The sequence below is a fragment of the Leptinotarsa decemlineata genome, unplaced genomic scaffold, assembly GCF_025532065.1.
Source record: "Leptinotarsa decemlineata unplaced genomic scaffold, Ldec_3_MD MMD2_P_RNA_scaffold_4, whole genome shotgun sequence".
Taxonomy (NCBI): Eukaryota; Metazoa; Arthropoda; class Insecta; order Coleoptera; family Chrysomelidae; genus Leptinotarsa; species Leptinotarsa decemlineata.
Window position 1 is genome coordinate 285,358 of NW_027412531.1, and position 24,267 is coordinate 309,624.

General features: G+C 34.2%; 1 protein-coding gene across 1 annotated transcript; it reads right to left on the reverse strand.

The window, feature by feature from the left end:
- Positions 1 to 1,234: 1,234 nt before the first annotated feature.
- Positions 1,235 to 24,116, reverse strand: beta'COP (coatomer subunit beta'). Its single transcript, XM_074186616.1, has 6 exons — positions 23,827 to 24,116; positions 23,418 to 23,769; positions 18,885 to 19,529; positions 6,643 to 8,206; positions 1,406 to 1,505; positions 1,235 to 1,353 (listed from the first exon to the last, which is right to left on the reverse strand). Exons 1-6 carry the CDS (start codon positions 23,827 to 23,829, stop codon positions 1,318 to 1,320), a joined length of 2,700 nt encoding a protein of 899 aa, XP_074042717.1. The 5' UTR covers positions 23,830 to 24,116; the 3' UTR covers positions 1,235 to 1,317.
- Between the last annotated feature and the right edge of the window lie 151 nt (positions 24,117 to 24,267).

Below are 24,267 nucleotides of genomic sequence, written 5' to 3' on the forward strand. Positions count from 1 at the left end.
CATAGTTCATATTTCTAAGACAATCGTGTCCAAGATACGGCCCGCGATCGCTCTGTGTCACAGAAAGAAGAATCACATTTTTTAGAGCTTTTAGACTTCAATCTCCTCTACGGAAGCTTTAAAACGCGCACACTACCTTTATAAGTAATTTCAAGGGCGGCGCGTGCCTAGACAAGCGAGAGAGTGTCAGTTAGATACCTATTTAGTTCTAATAAACAATTCAATCGTAGACAGTAACGCCATCTCTTAGCAACAAGCGAAAATACCCCATTATTTTTGTTGAGAACAATAGAATGTTCCAACGAGCTTGTCAAAAACAAGAGAGGTTAGGTATCTGGATCCTCGAGCTCAAAATATTATCTTATTGCCCTTTGTAATTTTGTTTACTGACGTATTTCTCGGACAAAGTATTTCTTTCACTTTTTATACAAGATTTACATTACCCTGTAGAAATAAATGAATATCTATCTATCTATTCTGCACGAACGTCAACGGAAACCATCAGAGAGAGTCTAAGATTAGTTAAAGACTCCAGAGGGTTTTTAGCAACACCAGCGGTTTATACGTGAAGAATGTTACAGAACAGATTGGGAGAGTTCTTGCTGAACATAACGTTAAAACTATATACAGGTCAACGAGAACTATTGGAAAGACTAAGGTCAACTAAGGACCTCAGAGAACAATTACCAACAGCAGGAGTTTACCGGAACCAGCTCTAGGTTTCAATATCTAATAAATTATTGTTGTAGATCATACCCGAGAAAAAAGTAACGCCGGCCGCCACTGGTAACTATAAACCAAACGTGGCGTAGCTAAGAGCGCGGGAATGTACGATGATTTCCCACCACTCGAGAAGCAGCGAGAATAATGGTACCGACTTCGACAGAACTTTGGCGAAGTTTCTACGATGTTCGATTGCGATATTTGAACGCTAGCGGCGGGCATATCGACACAGTCAAGTGGACATTACAGTGCGGTACGCGATGTGATCTAGTAAGGCGATAGCATTCAAATAATAGTTGAAGTGTTTGTTGTATTTAAAGTGAAATAAAGTTAAGTTTGATTATTCAGTGTAGTCAATTATTAATCAAGCCACGGGGAAAAACGTAACATTATCCATAACCTGCAATTTTATATTAACTACCTAAATGACTTATTTTGAGGATTTCAATATGATTGCTTGTGTTTGTGAGAGAAAAATCTGACAGGAAATATAAAAACAATGTTTATAGAATTAGTTGAATAATAAATCAATATAATCTGGGAACTATAGTTTATAAAAATTTATACACAATTTCCATCGCTGAATGGCCAATTTCAATCGCTCAATAAATCATCGTCGATATTGATATCCTAAAAAAAAAATTTAAGATAAACTGATAAATACTTTTGACTAAAATTTTACCGTTGTGTCTATATTGTCGTCAATATTAACGCCTTCCAAATCTAAGTCTAGATCATCTTCATCCTGTTCAAAGGATATTGTTTTTTCTCCAGAAAGTAACCTACAAAATCAAAATGAATTAATCAATCAACTGAACAATTTTATTGAAAACACAAACTGAAACACACACAAACATTAGAGTGAGGTTGCCCACTCCTACATTCATTTGAAAGTATATAAAAAAAAGTCAGAGTAATTTAATCCTAATATGAAATATGTAGTATTATAATGGTATAGTCGAAGTAAACGATATTGTGCACTCTTAAAGTTGGCGGCACTCTCAAAGGCCAAAAATACCAATACATAGAAATGAAAAGGGTTCAAAATTGGCCACGTGTACTGTAGAATTGGCGGTTTGTATTGGATAATTTTTACTAACCAAGTTTTATGATTGGCTGGAGAGTCATAAATTTAAATTTGAAGTCATGTTATGGTGACGAATAGAAATCGAGGAAGGTTATCACCGTCGGGTTCAGTTCAGGAACTGATCGAGATTCGAGTGTTGAAATTCAATATTGGTGCAGTTATTATAACTCGAAATTTTTGTTATCTGTTTGAAATGTGGCGTCCTTGGACAAGTACTAATAGTAATAATGAGTGTGATAACAACGCAGACTTTTTCCTGTGTAGTGATTCCAATAGCGATCGTAAACAATGCGAAAAAGAGATACCAGTGAATAAGATTCGGATGCATTTGAATATTGAAACACAGAGAGTATGTTTCAATGTATATAAAAATCTACATATCAAGTTTGGTTTCGAGGGAAAAAACTATTACAAGCAACATCAGATTTGACTGAAATTCCTTTCTCAACTTTCTCAACAAACCTTATGTGATATAGGATTACCAAAACTTTTAGATGTTCATCTAATAAAATCATTGAAAAAACCAATACACGACTGTTACAAAAGCAATGAGATTCCTAAAATTGAAATCATAAGGAAGAAATTTAATACTTTATCCAGAATTGGATAAAGAATCTAGGATTTAGATTTAAAATAATAAACAAGGAGTTATGGAAAGCAGAAGAATAGTGGAATTGCGAAACAAATACTTAGAACAAATAAATATATATAGAGAAGAAAAATGGCAAATTTTTTATTCGGACGAAACTTGGTATGACACTCACGACACAGTTACGAAAGGGTGGACTGATGGTTCGAGAATGTGTACGCCTAACATGCCTGCAAACACAGGATCGTGACTAATCATTGTGCATTGCAGAGAAAGTAAAGAACTTGAAGAATGCAATGCTGACTATCATGAGTACATGGAAGCTAATATTTTTGAGGAATGGTTTGAAAACACATTGATACCAAATTTGGATGCGAATAATGTAATAGTTCTTGACAACGCTTTCTATTATTAGCAACAGCTCATCAAAGTACCAAATAAAATTTTGAGGAAAGATGAAATACGAAGTTTCTCAATGGATAACAATTTGAATTTTGAAGATTACTATACCAAAAACCAACTAATTGAAGTTTTACAGACAAAAACATTTGAAAAAGTGTATGCCCTTGAGAGTATTGCTGAATTTTTGTGTTTTCAATCCCATCGAGTTGATTTGGGGAAAATTGAAACAAAGCATCAGGCGTAAAAATAATTTTCCAAAATTATGAGATTTGAAGTTCAATTCACGATCGAACATAATTCCTAAGTCCTTTATCACTGATTTCCTATTAATTGGTATATTATTGATACTGTAAGATAAGATATTTATTGACCTTTAAAAGTTACAAAAATGTTTATGTGATAAATTCACAACATAATTGTGTAGGTACGTCAAAATGTATATAAAATTTATAAAGCTATGTAAATAATATTCATAAAGCTGTAAAAATGAGATAATGCTAGAAACTAGGTTTTATGTAAGGTAGTACGTTGAATAGACAGTACTAAATATTAAGTCCATATATGGGAAAAAACATCTTCAATATTATAAAGTGGATTTACAAGAAGTGATTGTTTTACGTAGTGTTTCAACTTTTTTGTAGTGAATGTCTTCCAATCCACCGGTATAAGGTTATATAGTTTAATTGGTAGATAGTCCGTCTGCTTCATTGTTTTAGTGTAGTTCACTCGAGGTAGTCTAATTCTTTATTGCGGGTATTGTACTTATGAATTTCACTCCCCGTAGCGTTCGCATTTTTGTTTTGGTGTATCCACAAGATGGTTTCTGTAATATATATACATGGAAGTGTTAAAATTTGCATTTTGATGAACAATGGTTTGGCTTGTTCCCTTGGTCCAGCCTTAGCCATAGTTCTAACAATTTTTTTTTTGATTTATTAATAACTGGTGGCATGCTGAGCTTGTGCCCCATAATAAAATCCCACACATTAAGTGGCAGTGAACCATTCCGTGAACTATTTCTCTGATATTTCTAAATAAAAATTGACTTCTGGACAGCTTTTTTTGCAATTCCTGAATGTGTTCTTTCCAGTTCAGGTTGGAATCTATGTGAAATCCTAGTATTTTGACTGATGAATCATTTGCTGTATTTTTTGAGAAAGTTATTTCTTCAGTTTTGTTTTTATTCAAAGATAAAATATTTGCGTTGAAGTAAGCTTCACCTCGTGACAGTGTCTCACTTGACATTCTATCGATCTCTTCTAAATTCCTGCTTCTGATTAAAAAAGTTGAGTCATCTGCGTACATAAATACATCTGCGATGTCTAAGAAGGTTGGCAGATCATTCATATAGATGATAAACAACAGTGGCCCCAGGACTGAACCCTGAGGTACACCATGTTTAATTTGTATGGTCCTGGAGGTCACATTATCGTAGGATATGTATTGTTGTCTGTCCGTAATGAATGTTTCAATGAGTCGAAGAGCTGGTCCACGTATCCCGTATTTATGGAGCTTTTCTAATAGGATGCCATGTGAGACACTGTCGAAGGCTTTCGACAAGTCGTATAGGATTGCACGTGTATGTACTCCTATGTCTAGATTTTTTGCTATTGAGTGAACTATCTCAGTAACAGCTTGTGAAGTTGATCTCAGCGATCGAAATCCATATTGGTGGTCATCGAGATGTTTTCCGTTTTCCAAAAAGCTCGTTGATCTGTCTTTGATAATTACTTCAATTATTTTTGATATTATTGGAGTAATTGTTATATATCTATAATTATCACAGTTATTTATATCACCTCTTTTCATAATTGGGGTTGCTCTACACAGTTTCAGATATGATGGAAATTTTCCCTTCTCCATGCATGTATTAACTAGGTGTGCGAGTGGTGTGCTTAGGATTTCCGGTATGAGTTTGATTATTTTGGAGCTTATGTTATATGCATCCGTAGTTGAACTATTTTTGAGTGTTTTTATCACACTTGTTATTTCTTTTTCATTTGTGGGACTCAAGAATACTGAATCTTTCACAGTTATTTTAAAGAGATCATCCCCAGATTCATCCGTGAGAGATATTTTTTCAATAATGTTATCGTGGAGCTGAATTCACAGAAATCATTTGCAGTAAGGCAGGTATCGTGGTTGTTAGTTTTACCTGACTTACCCTGTATTTCATTTACGATCTTCCAAACTGTTTTTGCCGGGTCCTTACTGTTTGTGATAACGTTATCATACATACTCCTTTTTGCTTTCTTATTTTTTTTTTTTTTTGTTGATACATACGTTTTATTTCGAAGTCTCCTGTGTTTATGTATTGGCGTTTTATTCGTCTTACATCCTCCCTCATAACTTTCAGTTCCTCAGTATACCACTTAGGTTTTAGAGCTTTTTGATTTATATTTTTCAAAGGAAAAGCTGTTTCTATGACATATGTGATATTTTCACATATAAATTCAGAGAGGATGTTTGGATCGTTAGTTAAATAGTAGCTTGTCCAATCTATTTTGTTTATACATTGTACAAATTCAGCTCTACCCAATTCACTAATATGTCTAACTTGTTTGGGCGCATTTTTACCCTGGTTCGAACTATTTTTTATCTCGATTTCGATAAATTGACCATAGTGGTCAGAAATATCTTCTTTAACAATTCCAATTTTTTTAAATTTGAAGTTAGTGCATATGTTGTCGATACATGTGGAAAAATACTGAGTAACTCTCGTTGGTTCACATAAAAGAGTTTCAAAGTTATAAGAAAGGAGGGTATTATTGAGACTGTTTTTTTCTTTATTGTCTGCAAGAAAATTGACATTGAAATCTCCTAGCAGAATAATTTTTGGGTATTTTCTAGTGAGGGATTCTAGCAGATTATCCAGAGAATTTAAAAATATATCGAAGTTGCCACGGTTCGATCTATAGATTGTTACTATGACAGTATTTTGAATAAGTATAGCTGTGAACTCAGCGTCCAATTCATTACAGAAATGACTTACGTTGATTTCCATAGCGAATAGATTTTCTTGTACAAAAATTGTCATGTAGAACAGGGTGAATAATTCTAGAAAATGTTTGGCAGAAACATTTGGATATATTCAAATTCATTTGATTCATAACACACCAGACATAAAATTGTGACAAACCTTCTTGTAAGAGTGAGACATCATTTGTAGAAGAAATTAATTTGAATATTTTTACGTCATCAGCGAAAATCAGTACCTCACTACGTTTTATAATTGTAGCTAGGTCATTAATAAATAGGTTGAATAGCAAAGGTCCACAGTGGGAACCCTGAGGAAGGTGATAGAGCTGATTAAAGAAGTATCTGACCGAAGAAAACTGGCGGAAAAGGATTAAAAAAGTAATTTTAGTTGAAAAAGACTAGATGGGGATTGGACACTTCCATATTAATGGTGGAAATAAGTTCATTATTGATTTAAATGATGACAATAATAGTGAAACAGGGGACAAATTCCATCATCGTAGTTTTTGCCATGCAAACAACTTGAACACCTCAACCGTTACTTCCTCGACTTTAATAACGCCTACCGCAGTAGTAGCTGAAACGTCAGGTATAAACACCTGCAGACCACGGCCAACAAACCCGGACACAGTTATTTCCAGAGTGAAAGTTCACATTCCTAAATTGAGTGATGTCTAGTGTTGCAATTAACAATAATAAAATCAATTTCAGACCACTCAATTCATTACTTGCCTATAGTTTTCTCTAATTAGTTGATCTGCAACAGTTATACGCCCGGGAAACAATACCTCTTGGTAATACATAAGATTTTGTGCGAGTGTGTGTGAACAAACAAATATCTCTACCCAATACTTGTTCTTACCTGCTTTGCTGAGAAACCGCGGCACCACCCTTCATCTGGGCCCGTGCCTCTGCCACCAAATTCCTTTCATGGTTGGGAACGATCGTTGTTGATACGGAAGCCGGGAAAAGCCCCCTATCCTGCTGCTCCAAATACTTTTGCGTTTCAATTGCTTCTTGCAAACCCGGAAAAAGATTCTCGTAGCTCTTCGGATCCGCCAGACTCTGACCAGCTTTCTCATTAATTGACGTCAGTTTCACCTTCCACAGTTCAACAATTTCCGATATTCTGTCCGGCAGGTACGAGCGTGCGAAGAAAGCAGCCTCGGGTAGGCGTCCCGTACTGACCAAGATATCCAAACATTTCGGCAGATCTCCCACCAGAAAATAAGAAAGGAAGGAGAGGTTATGCTTTCCTTCAGCTTGCGTGAGTTCTCCCAAGCTTTGAACTAGTTGTTCATCTCCAGAACTGGTGGCTAGGAGGAGAAGTCCTCCGTAATCCTGAGCCTTCTGCATACACTCTTTTGCTAGCTGTAAATTATTTGTTGACGCCGCAAGCTCTGCTAGTTGACTCCACTTTTGAGGATTGTTGGCTTCCTGGGCTAATACTTTGGCGGTATCGAGGTCTTCCAGGGCTACAGCGAGTTCGAATCGATGCTCTGGATCAGTGCTCACTGCTAAGGCTTGCTGCTTGAAGCCTTGTTTTTCTAAAAAGTGAGCAACTCTTGTTCTATGCTCCTTGGGAATCGAAGGCAGGACACGATCCGCTGTAGGAAAGTCCCTCCTCATAACTGCCGTTTGATATTCAAGAACAGACAGCAACAACTGATAACTCACAACTCCTAATTCTTTGTCTACGAGATACAATCGATCGTCCCTAGGAACATATCCCAGCACATACAGAGGACGGTCCAGATGAGCTATCGTGACAAGTTCACCACCAACGAAGTAATTTATACGATTGACAGCGTTTGTATAGATGAAACAGTCTCCAACCCAAAGACCTGTTCGGACAGACTCGTTCATTTCCCCCAACACATCGAAAGCGGCCTCTACGCCATCCTCTGCGACTTGATTGTTCTCCCTGGCCTTCTGAACTTGCTCCGAATCATAAGAAAGGATGAAGTAGCTGTCCTCCGTTGCGAGACAGACTAATTTTCCACTGTCAGACCAATAAACCGCCCTCGGTTGTATTTCAATCCGTCTCACCAAGTCCAAAGTTTCCCAATCGTAAAACGTTAAACCGGATACCGATTTAATTCCCAAGAGAAAACCCCCGTAGATTCCTTCCGCGCTGAAATCCGACTTGAAGTTCTTCCTTTCTTTGAAGTTTTTGAATATCCGAATTGTGGAACCAGACTCGCGAATGGCATACTCGCTGGAGTCCTGAGCCCAGACAAACTCTTGAGCGCTTCCAAAAGCCTTGTTCCGTAGAGCCATCGCTGTGTAAATGATATATTCGCCGTCTCCGCATACTACAACGAATCTTCCATTCGGATTATGTTGGATTGTTTGAGGGTATATTTCACATGCTCCCATATCTTTTACAGAGACAGGTAAACGCTCCCCATCTCTTATTTCTCCACCTAGAACAAGAAAAAGGTACTTGGGAATAATGAATCTCGATACGCGTCGAGATGAAAACAATTCCTAACTCTAAAATTGATCTCCATTTATATCTAAAAGGGTTTTGACACAATCTGAACCCGAAAATATAGTTGAAAAAGCCAAAGAGTTTGTTTACCATATACCTTGTTCCTGCGGAAAAAGTTATTTATAATCCATTAGTACATCTAGAAAATTTGGGCGTGGATGATAATAATAATAATATTTATTTATCCTTTGAGACGTTAACAACGTATACGACAAGTCAGTACAACACGTTAAAATAGTATAAAGAAAATAAACATACATTAAGATAAAATATCTCAGTAGTTTTAAAGTATAAAAATGTATAAAATATAAAGAAAAAAAAACAAGATTAGTCAAAATTGGATGTATAATAAAATAATAAAATCAGGATGAAAGTCTGGACCGCAATCAGCTAAAGTCGTTTAAAAGGAATTTACTGACACTGTAATAAGCCTTAGACAGGAGCAAATTTTTAACTTCTTTTTTAAATGACATCAAACTGATGGTTTTAAAGTGATCAGGTAGGTGATTGAATAATTTTATTCCCATATATTTGGGTGACTGTTCAAATTTAGAGGATCTGTGTCTAGGAATACTTAACAATTTTCCATTTCTGGTTGAGGAACTGTGGTAAGAAGAAATTTTGTTATATTTTGTTAAATTATCGTGGATGTATAGTAAGCATTTAAATATGTAAATACAAGGGAATGGCAGGATTTGATATGATATGAAGTGCTGTTTGCACGATTCTCTCCATGGGATATCAAATAATTTTCTGAAAATTTTTTTTTGGGAAATAAAAACCCTATCTTTGTTGGTGGCATATCCCCAAAGAACCACATTGTAGCTTAAATGGCTGTAGACCAAGCTATAATATACGTCCAGCAAGGCATGCAAGGGCATAAAATGTTTTATTCTGGAGAGAGCATAGTACGCTTGGTTAACTTTTTTACAAGTGACCGTAATGTGTTCAGACCATCTTAAGCAATCATCCACATAGACACCTAGAAATTTTGTAAAATTCGTTGATACCAATTCCACCCCTCTAATATCAAAGACAGTAGGCTGTTTATCAAGACCGATAGAAGAACTAAAATGAATACATTTTGTTTTATTCAAGTTAACAATCAGATTGTTTAACTTGCACCAATCTAAGAAGTGTGTTATAAACCTTTCCGTTGATGATTTTAATTCCTCTAGGCTGTGTGCTGACACCGCTAACGAGGTATCGTCAGCAAACAGAGTGAGACTATTGTTGTTGATGTTGAAGTATTTGGGTAGATCATTGACGAATAATAGAAAGATAAGCGGTCCCAGGACAGAGCCTTGAGGAACTCCTGAACTGATTGGTTGAGGATCAGATAGTGTACCTTTTATTTTGACCAACACTGTACGGTCTGAAAGAAAATGTTTGAGCCATTGCAAAAATACACCCCTAAATCCTAGATTAAAAAGTTTGGTTTCAATAAAGTCATAAGATAGACAGTCAAATGCACGTGAGAGGTCAAAAAATATTCCTGCCACGTGCATACCATTGTCTAGGGAGTTATAGATGATTTCAGCAAAACTACAGGCAGCTGACTGTGTGGACATACTTTTACGAAAACCGTGCTGGCAGTCAGTAAGAATCTTAAAATTCAACAAAAAGTTAGCCATTCTCTCGTTAACTAGTTTCTCAAAGATTTTTGAGAAAATACTTAAAAGAGCGATAGGACGATAGTTAGTCACATCTGATGTTTCTTTACTTTTGTGAATGGGAATAATAATGGCCGTCTTCAAGAGTGATGGAAATTTGCCGGTTGTGATAGACTGATTGAACAGGTGAGCTAGATGCTTAGAGATCAATACCCCATTTTCTTTTATGGTTCTTACTGAGATATTGTTGTGGCCTGTGCTTTTTTTATTTTTTAAACCATTTATAATATCGATAACTTCCTCTTCAGTTATTGGCGCAAAGAAGAATGTGTTTGTTAAAATGTTGGAAGATGTGCATATAGATGATCTATTGCTACCTAAATGTTTTTGTAAGTTATCTTCTACTACTGATCTACTAAGTAATCACCGAAAGTATTAGCCACCCTTTTTTTATCAGTGATCAACTCATTGCCATGGTTAAGAATGATGTCAAATAGTTTTTCCCTCTACCCATTTCCTTGTTAACTAAGTTCCAGACTGTTTTGTTTTTTATTGTTCGAGTTCTTTATTAGATTTGCATGAAAATCCAATTTAGCTTTCTCGAGTAGTAATTCGTAGTCTTTCTTTGCTCTTTTATATGCAGCGTGCGAGTCTAAGTTGCCTATGTTTTTGCACAGCCAATGGGTATTTTTTAGATTACGGCTAGCTTGTCTGACTTCTGGAGTTACCCAGTTAGATTTTTTTTCAGATATTGTTTTATGCTTTTTTATAGGACAACAGTCATTTAAGATACTTGTTATAATGTTCATAAATTCCTGAAAACTATCATCCACATCATTTAAATGATATATGGTGTCAAAGCTGGTAATTGACAATGTCAAAGACAATTGTTTTAAGTTATGTTCTGAGATATCTCTGTAAGTATAGTCAGATGGTAAAATTATTTTACTCTCTAAAGGCATACTATAAATAAGAGAAAATATTTTGTGATCACTGAAGTTCCCCTCATAGACATTAGATTTACAACAGTCCTCCTCCACATTTGTTAGTACGTAGTCGAGTTTGCTAGATGATGTTATCCCTAATCGATTAGTAAAAACTCGAGTGGGTGCCAAGGATGAAACATGCAAGTTGTGATTAGGTAATAAGTCATCCAGCTGTGACTTTTCCAAAGTATTTTTATGGTAATCAACATTAAAATCACCACATACGGAAATATCATAGTCATTTCTAGAAATATAATCTAATATGCAGGATAATTTATGTAAAAATATATCCAAGTTACCATTAGGAGATCTATAAATGCTTAATATACAAATCTTTTTACCTTGTACAGTTAGTTTTATCCCACTGCCTTCACAATGAATTTCGTCTGAGAACTGTTTTAAATCAAGACACTGAGCTAGAAATGATGATTTAACAAAGATGGCAGTTCCCCCATGTATATGAGTAATACGACAAAATTTAGATATCAGACTATAGCCAGGTATGGATATAAATTCAATATTCTCAGTATCACACCAGTGCTCAACAATACTAATGACGTCTGGATCCTCTTCCGATAAAAGAACTTCCAGTTTATTAATTTTGTTTGTTAATGATTGAGCATTTAGATGAAGTATTTTGAAATTGTATATGTTCTTTTTTACATTTAATTCAGGTTTGGAATAACCAGAGGAACCAGTATCAGAGATGATATTTGTGGCATATTGATGATCACTGGTGTTGAAAGGGACGAATGTGTAATTTGTGGGGCCAATTATTGGGGTCCAGAAGTTCATCCATTGACAGATCAAAACTCCATATTTTGAAGCATTTTTTTTTATACTTGGATTTGAGGTCAAAACAATCAACGTTATTATCAGGAAAGACTTTTTTTACATATTCCTTAACATTATCGATGGTAGTACACTGGTCTAGTCCACCAATCCATATCCAGTTCCGTTCAAGAGTAACTGTGAGTAGGTCACTAGGATGTCCTGTGCCATATGATTTAGCAGTAGGTAGTTGTGAAGATGTATTACTTTTTTTGATTTTTTTATAAGTTACTGAATTCCAGGAGTTGTCCACAGAGGTACCAGGGGGATTTGGGTCAGTATCGTTAATCAGGTTAATGATTTCATCAAATTTTTTCATTGTTTGGACTTCCAGTAATTGTAAGTTCGAATTACTCTTATCTGATGTATCACCCTGTATGCCTGGACTTAAAATATTGTTTTATTGTTTTTTGTTGCTATTGGATTTCATAGATGCTCGGTTGTTTTTACTTTGGTCTTTTTTTGTATCATTAGGGAGATTAGAGTTACTTTGGGCAGTTTTTTTGTGATCAGGTTGATTAGTTGATGCTTCTATGCACTTTAAAGATGGGTTATTTTCCAGGAGTATGATTTTTTCAGATAAAAGTGCAGATAAAAGTGATGAGAACCTGTCTCTGTATGACACCAAAGTTAATGAATTAATTGAAATCATGATGGATATTAAAAACAAAAATACTGCAGGTCATTCCTCTGCATAAGGGCGGATATTCTGATGATCCCTCTAATCTCTGCCTTATATTTCTCATACCAACCATCGCAAAAATCATTGAAAAACTAGTTAGAAAACGACTACTACATCATCATTTATGATGCTCTGTTTGGAACCTTTGGTGACAGCGGACCCAATACAGAGCCTCAGGGCTCTGTATTGGGTCCGCTGTATAAACGATCTGACCCCTTTCCTATATCCACTCGAAAGTGTTCTTTTCGCAAACGATACCACATTAATTTATTCACTCAAAAATCACAACTCACCGGTCAGACTGGCTAAGGAAGCGGAAGAGAAAGCCGAGTCTTGGTTTCTCGCGAATAGACTCGAACTAAACAACGACAAATTCCAGCAATTAATAGTAACCACAAATACATCTCTACAGGAAGACAGAAATGTCAGACTACTTGGCCTTGTCCTGGATGACAAACTCACCTGGTCAAACCATGTCAGTCAACTAAGCCTAAAATTGTCCAGCTCACTCTTTATAGATAGATAGATCTTTATTTAAATAGGATATCCTAATAATATACAAATCAACTAGAATGGTAGAAATAAAAAAAAAGGGATGTGTTACATATAGAAATGACTTAAATGTATGACAAACATAAGTTCAATAAAATATTTTTAAAGACATTACTACAAAAACAGCAACATTATACATTCGAAAAATTTCAATGCAACATGTAGAAAGATAAATTACATAATTATTTTTGAAAGAAAGAAAGAAAGAAATTTATTCATTCATGGACCAACTACATGGTATCGAACATGTCAACTTATACTTATAAATATGTAAACAAACAAACATGTAAATATACATTCAATACATATAAACATAGGACCATAAAATACAGATATATATACATATATGTATAAATAAAAATGTAAAAACGTATAGATGTACAAGTGTAAAAATGTAAGATTAAAACATAAAAGAATAAGATTATTTACACACAGATATCCACAAAAACTCAATCAGCGAAATACTCTTGTAATGTATAATAAGATTTAGCCAATAAGAAATCTTTCAGTGATTTTTTTAATTCGATAGTATTACAGGCCTTCATTAGATTAGGGAGTTTATTATATATTTTTACCCCAGCATAAGTTGGCGATTTTTCAAATGCGGATGTTCTGTGAGTTATTGTTAATAAATTTGAAGCATTTCTAGTGCAATATTGATGGTGGTAATTGTTTTTTATTAGCTCATTTTCATGCTTTTTAATGTGTAAGCAACTTTTATAAATATAAATGCAGCAAACTGTCATAATCTTTTTACTCTTAAAAATTTCCCTGCAAGAATCACGTGGCTTCATGTTGAACATCATTCTAACAATTCTTTTTTGTGTAACAAATATCCTATTTATTTCTGTAGCATTTCCCCATAACGTGATGTGAAAAGATAGTGCAGAATATACTAATGCATAATAAACTTGGATAAGTATATTCTCATGAAGTTCATACCTCAATTGCAGAATTGCGAAGTATGACTTGGATAGTTTTTTAGATAAACCTTCAATATGCTCAGACCATGAGAGTGATTTATCAATCATTACACCCAGAAACTTAGTGGAGTTATGTGTCTGTAGGACTTTACTATCGATCAAATTGTTCTTATTGAAATATATAATTTTCGTTTTCTGTGCATTTAGCATCAGTTTATTGGAATGACAATATTTTGTCATTTCACTAATACAGAGTTCGACCGATAAAATCATATCCTCCATAGATGATATTTGAAATATATAACGAACATTAGATGAATGGAATTATACAAATTACAGCTACAGGTAACAAAGACATAATACATATCATATTTGTACATTTAAAACAAATTTCTTCAGTTCATTTCTGAACATGTTCAGAGATGGGCTACTTTTAATTGCATTGGGTAATTTGTTGAACCGATCAAAACCCTTGAAAAACAATGAGTTCATAGTATTTTTGTTTTTTGTTCTGTTAATATATAAGTTATTATTATTTCGAGTGAGGTGGTGGTGAATATCGTGATGAAAGACAATAAACTGATTAAAATAAGATGGTCCTAAATTGTTCAATATTTTGTATACGAAGATCACTGTGAAGTATAGCAGTCTTTGGGAAATGGATTGCCAATTTAAAACATTGAGCATAATAGTGATAGGAGTATCTCTACAGCACTTCAAAATGATTCTCATACCACGATTCTGAAGTTTTTGGAGTTGAGACAATTTATTCTGATTGAATAGATATAGGATAGAGGAACAATAGTCGAAGTGTGGCTGAACAATTGACTTGTAAACTGTGATACTTGACTCCGTTGAAAGATTATTGGCAATTCTAGAAAAAAAGAATAATTTCTTTGAAATTTTTTTATGAATATACTCAAAATGTTCATCAAACGATAGAGTGTTATCTATCTGGAATCCCAGATATTTAGTTGAATTCACTATTTCAATTTTGTCATCATCAATGTTGAGATTAATAGTTTTAGAGTCTATTTGGCTGTATTTAAACTTGGTGGTGATTATCATCGCTTTAGTTTTCATCACATTCAGCTTGAGTTTATTAATTTTTAAATACTTGTTGACACTTGCTAGAGTATTATTCATTTTTTGTATAGCCATCGTAAGGTTCACATCGCTACGTGCCAATAGAGTATCATCAGCAAAAAAGTTCATAAATTCACAGTCGACAAACAATGGCATGCCGTTTAAATATAGTATGAATAGAAGGGGTCCCAGAACACTACCCTGGGGAACTCCAACGTAATTGTCAATTTCACAAGAGAACATGTCTTTAACTCTTACTAGTTGTTTTCTGTTGGTCAAGTAATTAGATAACCAATTATACACTTTGCCCTCAATTCCATATATATTCAATTTGACTAGTAGTATAGACCTATCAATGGTCTCAAATGCTCTTTTGAGGTCAAGGAACACGACTACAACAAACTTAATATTATCCAGCTCAGATTTAAAAAACAATATCAATGAAAAGTCAATAATTTATTCTTTACTGCACTTTTCAAACAGTTAAACTTTGATTTACTAATTACGAAAAATTACAACGCAATTAAACTAAGGGTACTGTGGAAACAATTGAACTGAACTGAATAAGCAAAATATTCCATTGTCATATGACATTTGTGGAATAACTCAAAATAGTGTTTACCAGTTTTAGATTTAAAATAGTTTATTCGTTGTCTAGTGTGTTGTTAAAAATGCTGAATCTTCAAGAGAAAATTGAAATCGTTTTAATATGCGGCGAGAATACCGGTCACCGACAAGTAGCTGATATTTTCAATGCCAGACATCCTGCAAGAAATATTCATCAGTCAACAGTTAGTAGTTTAAATCTACTGGCTCGGTTGATAGTCATTTTAGAAAAGTACATCAGCCTTCTAGACATACTGAAGAAGTGGAATTTGAAATATGTTTGGATGTCGTAGAACATGAAAAAACAAGTATTCAAGATATTTCTGATAGAACAGATGTTAACCGAGAGAGTGTACAACGTATTTTACACAAAAATAAATTTACGCCTTATAAACCGAAATTTATCAATACATTAAAAGAAAGGGACTTCGATATGCGCTTGTATTTTTCTTTTTGGTTTCAAGGGGAAAAAGAAGAAAATTATCATTTTCCTTTAAATGGCGTTGTGAGCTCGCAAAACTGCATGTGGTGGGCAAAAGAAAACCCACATTTCGTAATCGAATGTTGAGATCAATATTCGTTTAAGACGAATGTATGGTGTGGCATATTAAACGATCAAATTATAGGACCATACTTTTTTAGACATAATTTAAATTCTGCGGACTACCTACACTTTGTGAATACCGAACTATCTGAAGTTTTGGATAATATGCCCCTTCAAGTAAGAAATGTTGTGTGGTATCAGTGTGATGGTGCACCTATTCATACTACAAGGGTGGTTAAAGAGCGTCTTTTGGAAATATTTAGGGGCAAAGTAATCAGTCGCAATATGGAACACTTTTAGCCGCCTAGATCTCCTGATATAACCCCACTAGATTTCTTCTTGTGGGGTTACTTAAAACAAAAGGTGTATAAGCAAAGACCTTTTCGAGATATAAACCATTTAGAGGCAGTTATTCGAGAATGTGTTGTAAGCACGAAACCCCGTAGTATAAAGAATGCAGTTAAAGATGTTTTAAAAAGGACAATTGATTGCATTGAACGTGGTGGAAGGCACACCGAAATGTGACTTTTTATTTTGTATTTCTATTGGTATTTACATGGTTTAGGCATATGTTTCGATTTGATTATGTGTTCTTAATTCAAATTATAACTTTATTTTAACAGATGTTTGTTAGAATTTTTTACGGTTTAGTTTTCTAGGCAACAAAATCTAAATTGATTTCTGAAGTAATTTTGTTCATTCATACCTCATAAAAGATATTTAGTAAATGTGAAATTACTTTCGTATAATTCCTTCCCTTAGTTTAATTGCGTTGTAATTTTTCGTAATTAGTAAATCAAAGTTTAACTGTTTGAAAAGTGCAGTAAAGAATATGTTATTGACTTTTCATTGATATTGTTTCTTAATTATGCTTATGTATCAAGCTATTTCGCAAAAAGTAGAAATAAAGTGAAATATTTATCTGTTTTTAAAAACTGTATCAACTTTGCGTCATTTTTGGCATAATTTTTTCTGGTGTTTTAAATTTTTGCGAAATAAGTTGTATTTAGAATTGCAATTGGTAATAAAAATGCGTTGGAAAGATAAGTTAGGCATAAAGCACTAACTTTGTTGAAGTTTGGCTAAATTTGAGAAATCGGCAAATGTAAAATTTTCGAAAAACTGTAAAACTTTACCGATTTTCGAAATTTCGAGCAATAACTGCTTTTCTGAACATTTTTTGGAAAAAATGTCAAATTTGACAGGGAAGAAAAATCACTTGATCGGTCATGTGCATGTCATTTGGCATCATTTTTAAAGCACAACCTAATGGAGATATCAAAAGTTGCTTGAAGAGATGAACAAGAAAAAATCCCATTTGATGCGGACTTTATTTGTGACACTGTATATTGTAAAATAATAGATAAGGCAAAATTGTAAAATTAATTTAGGTTGGTATGCCTGGATGGTTTACCTGTATGAGTTACCTTTATAGTATAAACAGATATAAAAACTGCTCACATGATCAATTATGCTGATGATACAAATCTTTTATTAACAGGTGCGAACTTACCTGATATTATAAAAAAAGGTAGCAAAATAATAGAACAATTCAAAGATTATTTTTTAGAGAATAAGTTAGTTCTGAACGATGGAAAAACAAATTGTATCATGTTCAAAGTCAATAACAGTATAGAAACACCACAAAACATAATTATGCACAATCAAAAAATCATTTGTAATACTTCAGTGAAGTTTCTAGGCATATACATTGATGACACTTTAAGTTGGAGTAGTCATATAGATAACCTTTGCAATAAACTATCCTCGGTAACATACGCCATGAGAGTTCTAAAAAAAAATGTTGATCTTGAAGCACTAGTTGCAGTATATTATGCGAATTTTTACTCCGCTATGAGACAAGGGATAATCGTCTGGGGCTCATGTCATGGGTTTAATAGAGTTTTCCTATGTCAAAAAAAAATTATCAGAATTATCTTTAATATAAATACAAGAGATTCCTGCAGAGGAGCCTTTAAAATCAACAAACTACTTACTGTGTCAGCAATCTATATATATGAATCGATAAAATTTATTATCAATCATCCAGGTCATTTTGACATACATCGCAAAACGCATATTTACGAGACAAGACAAAAAAAAGACTTCTCATATCCCATCCATGCAAAATCCCTATATGAACGTAGCACTATCTACGCTGGAATGAAATTTTATAATAATCTTCCGAAAAACATAAAAGATATTGTCGTTGCTAACAGATTTCTGAAATCTGTAAGAAAATTCTTATGTGATCTGGAGCCCTACAATACTGATGAATATTTTCTGGCCTGTGGAAATTTATGAAAAAAATTTTATTCAAAATTGCGCTATGTATTTATAGAAATTATCTCTACTTTCAGTAATCATGCGCAATATGACGCACATTTTAATATGTTTGTAATCGTGTTTGAAACTTGAAGCAATTCATTTTGAATGTTTCATTTTTAGATTTATATGTACACATATTTGATATCTTTACAATTTTCCTTTTGACGTATTTCTTAGACAAAAATTTTCTGCCACTCCTGTGAATGATTATAAAATACTCTGTTGAAATAAATGTATCTATCTATCTATCTATCTATAAATAGGATTAGCTCGCACTAGTCCTCAGATTTAATCTTCCTCTTTGAAGATGATCACTTGGTGATCGAAACACGTGTCCAGGTGTTAAAAATAACGATTTGGTGTTGGGAAAAAACTCCAGTAATATTCATTACTACACCAAAGGTTCCAAACAGTGCATCTTGTGTCTAATTATAATTTAAAACACATTTGATTACGTACCTTCTGGCAGCGCCTTCAAATTAGCTTGTTGTAATTCCGAGTGCCTTGCCCAAATTATTTTACCGCCACTGGCATCCATACTAACTGCCGGTTCTTCTCTTCCAACTTTCACTAATATACTGCCCTCGTCATACCCCAGAGAAACATTATTCGAACCCTTCAAGCAACAAATGGTCCACACTCTCTCGAACCCATAATTCAAACAATTCTCTAATCTGTGTGTATTCGTATGCCAAACTCTAACGGTACCATCTTCGCTGCCTGTGAGAGCCACAGGTAGTTCAGGGTGGAAACAAACCGCGGTTACGTTTTGGGCGTGTCCTTCCAAGGTTTGGACACACGTTTTGTTTTGATAGTCCCAGATTTTAACCAACCGATCGTCTGCTCCCGATATCAAGTATGGCTTGTCTCCACCGTGATAGTAGTCCACACAGTTGACACCTTTCTCGTGCCCTTCAAGGGTGAAGTTCGCTGTTGACGCTCCTAGTTGCCACACTTTCAAAGTACGGTCCAGTGAAGCACTCGCAAATGTGTTATTGTCTTTTGGATTGATGGCGATTTGCATGATATAATGAGAGTGGCCTTCAAAGACCTGCTGACAAGCCCAAGCCTTATCCCAATTCCACAATTTGATGAGCATGTCATCTGAAAAACAAGAAGCAATTAACATACGTTATTTACTTATTTATTTACGGAATGTCCATAACAGAATAGGAAATGTTCCTCCTGACGAAAATCAAGTAGTTTTCATGAAAGAGCTCTAAAACAACGCATTTTAAACTTATCATTTCAACCTTTTTCTTTAAAAAAATATTTAAATACTTAAAAAAGAGGACTGAACTAATGCATTCAACATTTAAAGGGATTCGTTTCTATTTCACCATTTGGCAACATCGGTTATAGCTAATAAAGGACAATGAATCTGTTACCTGTATGAGACAAACAAAGATGTCATATTTCAGAGGCGTGCTGTTCTGTTAACTTATGTTCCGAGACATTCTGTGACATATGACATTTTGTGCACCTAACATATCTTCCTCTATATAAATAAATAACAAAACAACTGTTGTTTATGTGGCTTGTGGAGGTGGTATTGAACTATAATTTATATTTTGCCTTGATTGTTGTTTTATAAAGATAATTTTCCTTTTTTAAAGTAGAATATCTAGGTAGGTATAAGTTATTTCAACTTGATATAGGCGCTGTTGCCAATATGTCAATTAGAAACAAATCCCTTTAAAAATCAAAACCCAACATTTGAAACATCAATTTGAATACTTTTCGAAGTGAATTTGAAAAACTCATGAATTGAAATCAACTTCATTTTGTTCAAACTTGCATTTGCTGTAATAACCCAAATTGAGGAACATTCCCCATTGTACAAGTTGATATAAAATTGCGGTCCTCACTACAGAATAAAACCATATACATTTGTTTTAAAATTGTGGTCTTATAAAATATAAAACATACTTAAAATATGGGAAAGAAAGTTTTTGGCTTTCTACTACTCCATCTTAATACAAAAAACAAGGATGAGGAAATCTTCCAAGGAAAGGAAGAAAGTATTAAATTTTAAAATAAGTAACTCTATACATGGATGCGAAGATCATGCAAAGAAGTAACTCATAAAATACTGCAACCTCCTTTTACTCTCCAGAAATACACTTGATTAGATTTATTTTTAAAGGTTATGTTGAAATTCCATGCCAAACTTCAGTTGAACTGAAGTCAGCTGTTCTAATCAGAAATTTCAAATTAATCAGAAACCAATATTTACCCGACATGTGCGTTGACAAGATTTACAAACTGTTGGAAATATGTTTTTATACCACAGTTTAATTCAGTCAGTGATTTCCTATGGTCTCGAACAGTGGGGCTTATCAGCTAAAGCTGATGAAGTGTTTGTTATTCAGAAAAAGGTAATCAGAATTCTGGCTGGGGCATCTTCAAGTGAACACTGCAGGCCATTATTCATTCGTTATAGTGTATTAACAATGCCTAGTTTGTATATCTACCAAACTCTGATATATATATATATATATATATATATATATATATATATATATATATATATATATATATATATATATATATATATATATATATATATATATATATATATATATATATATATATATATATATATATATATATATAAGAAACAATATTTCATTATTCCTAGAAATGAGCAAATCCATGAACATTTCACCAGAAATAACCTTCAACTTTAGCAGCCTTATAGTAGATTGACAGTATCGAAGAATCACCCCATGTGCTGTGGGATTAAACTATATAATAAGCTTAGTAATGACATTAAGTCCTCAAACATCAATGTCTTCAAAAGGAAGCTTAAGGTTTTTCTATTGCAGAAAGCATTCTACTCTGTGGATGAGTTTCTCCTTGAGTCATAATCATAATTTGATTGTAGCTTAGTAATTTTATTTTTATTTAAGTTATGCTTTGTATTTGTTTTTCTATAAAAGTTTGACCTGTTGTATCAGCCAGTATTTTATGATGATGTTTGCCTAATGTGATTGTAAATGAAAACTGATTCAATAAATGTTTGATTGATTGATTGAAGAGGGCGGGGGCGATGGAGGTGGAAGATGGTGAGAGGGTAAGAGGGAAGAGAGAGGGTGGCGGAAAGAGAAGAAAAATGGGAAGGGAAAAGAAGGAGGATGATGGGAAGAGAAGGGGGAATAGGGAAGGGGTAAAGAGAGAAATAGAAGGGCGAAGAGGCAAATATACCTTACTGCCATGAAAAAAATATTCTCTATAGACAACTGTCATAAAATGTATAAGTTGGATCTCCACGAAATCCTTGGAAATTAACGGAAATCGCCGGAAATCTTAAGGGATTTTGGGGGAGGGAGAGAGGGGGTGGATAGTGTATATTTGATGAAATAAGGAAGGAAAGAGGGCGGGGGCGATGGAGGTGGGAGATTGAGAGAGGGTAGGAGGAAGGAGAGAGGGTGGCGGAAAAAGAAGGAAAATGGGAAGGGGAAAGAAGGAGGATGATGGGGAGAGAAGGAGGGAATAGGGGAGGGGTGGAGAGGCAAATATACCTTACTGCCACGAAAAAAATAAACTTTATAGACAACTGTCATAAAATGTATGAGTAAACAAATTACAAATAAATAATGAAATAGCCAAAAGTGTGTACGAAAACTTTACAAAGTGAAAATTTAACTCATTCAAAAATCCATCAAAGATCATACAGCAGGTTCGTTCCAACCAGCGTCAGAAACAGTTTCTGACAGTCAAGATTGTGCGCAGTAATGTGGTTGCATTCCAACGTGAGTTTCCAACCATTAGTAAACTATCAGTTTTCTGTTCCATCCAAGATTCAAACCTGTTCGAAATCTAACATTAATCTGACGCATGCGTATTCCGTATCACTGTTTCTGTTTTATGTTCATGCAACTTGCAAACAACATAACCTGCAGAAATTGTTATAAAATTAATTATGTATTTGCTGGCGCAGGAAACATTATTAATTCTTTAAGTGAACCTAAAATATGAACATCTTTAATTACACAAATTGATTATTGCGGTGACCTACTTACCTCCCAGTTCCATGTTGATTAGTGAATAGAATAAAATACTGCAACCTTCTTTTACTCTCCAGAAATACACTTGATTAGATTTATTTTTAAAGGTAATGTTGAAATTCCATGCCAAACTTCAGTTGAACTATCAGCTGTTCCAATCAGAAATTTCAAATTGATCAGAAACCAATATTTACCAGACATGCGCGTTGACAACAATTTACAAACTGTTGGAAATCTGTTTGTGACTCAAGTTGGAACCAACCTAGTATTAACCGAGATAAGGAATTTTGTAAAAGTGTGGCAACAATGTGTCTTTTCCTGAAGGCACTCCAAATCGATTTGAAGAAGGAAATAGGTTCTATATTGAATTTGTAACGTTTAATTGAAAAAACCATCAACAACCAACCAGCATTAACTGAGGAAACTTTGATAAATATTGAGAAAGTTTAAGAAGACTTGGCAACGCCAGCTAAAAATAATACCCTTACAATTTTCTTCAAAGTGTGGCGTAAAAATCATAACATTCATTCAAATATTTCATATGAGTTTTTGTTCATTTTTGCCGATATTTGATACTGACAGTCAAGAAAGTTTGCCTAATTCCAATAGTTAGTTCCAATAATTTAATACAACCAAGTCTCCAATTTTCTATTCCAACAATCTGTTACGACTCTTTTGGCCTTTGCAGCAAGAAGTGCTTTTTTCATATAAGTATGACTTCTAGTTATTGAATTTCATTTAGAAATTAAATATTTCATTACACATTTCACTACTTTACCAGAGCGTTATCTTCATGTTTATTCGTGTACTCATAACATCACATTTTTACCATTCGTACCAACCGAGGGGACAGAAACCAGAGCAAGTCTGGAGAGTGTGCTCTGACCCGATATGAATGCTATAGAGCTCACGCTGAATTTCTAAGGACTCTCAAAGCATCAACCAGAATACAGGTTTAAACAAATATAGGTAATGAACTTACCGCTACTTGTCAGAATATAAGGTTGGGTTGGATGAACTATTATACATCTCACATAGTCGGAATGTGCCTCAAAGGAATGAATTCTATCTAAAGTGTTGTAATTGAATATTCTTATCTGCATATCATCAGATCCACTGACTATCCAGTTTTTACGGGGGACAAATTTTGCAGCTCTCACTGGCAGGTCACATACTTCGAAACTTTTTACTTGTTGTTGATTTTCATAATTCCAAACATTGATATTGCCACTATATAAAGAACATAACATCCATGGTTCAGATGGATGGAGGTCTACACATTTTACCCTGTCTGAACGGGCTGTTAACTTTCGTTTGATATCTAAACGAAGAGGCTAGAAACAAAATTAACATGACTCTCAATACAAAGTAGTTAATAATTTAATACTAACCATTTTACTTCCGATATTCTTAATAATACAAAAAATTTATAAACACATCAGCAAATATCAACCATCACAATCAGTGTTGCCGCAACTCTTTTAAAATAAGTACTAGAAGGCGAAGGAAAAAAGCACTAGATCCAATCAAAAAGTGTTAAAAAAGCGAATCCCTGAATGTTTGATATGTTCAGCATGTACCAACCATTTCCCTTGCAGGTTTTCGTTAATTTCGAATATCAATTCAATGATGTTAACAAATAATTGCGTGTCAAGAGATGGACATCAAAGTGACATTCGACATGAAAATGTCAAGGCAATTAGTTTTGACGTTAGTAAAATTGACGTTTCACACACGTCACAAAAGTGGACTTCAATAAATTCACAGAACAGACACAAATCAGAATTTTCACAAGGTGATTTGTATTTGTCAAATTTGTCATTTGCATTTGT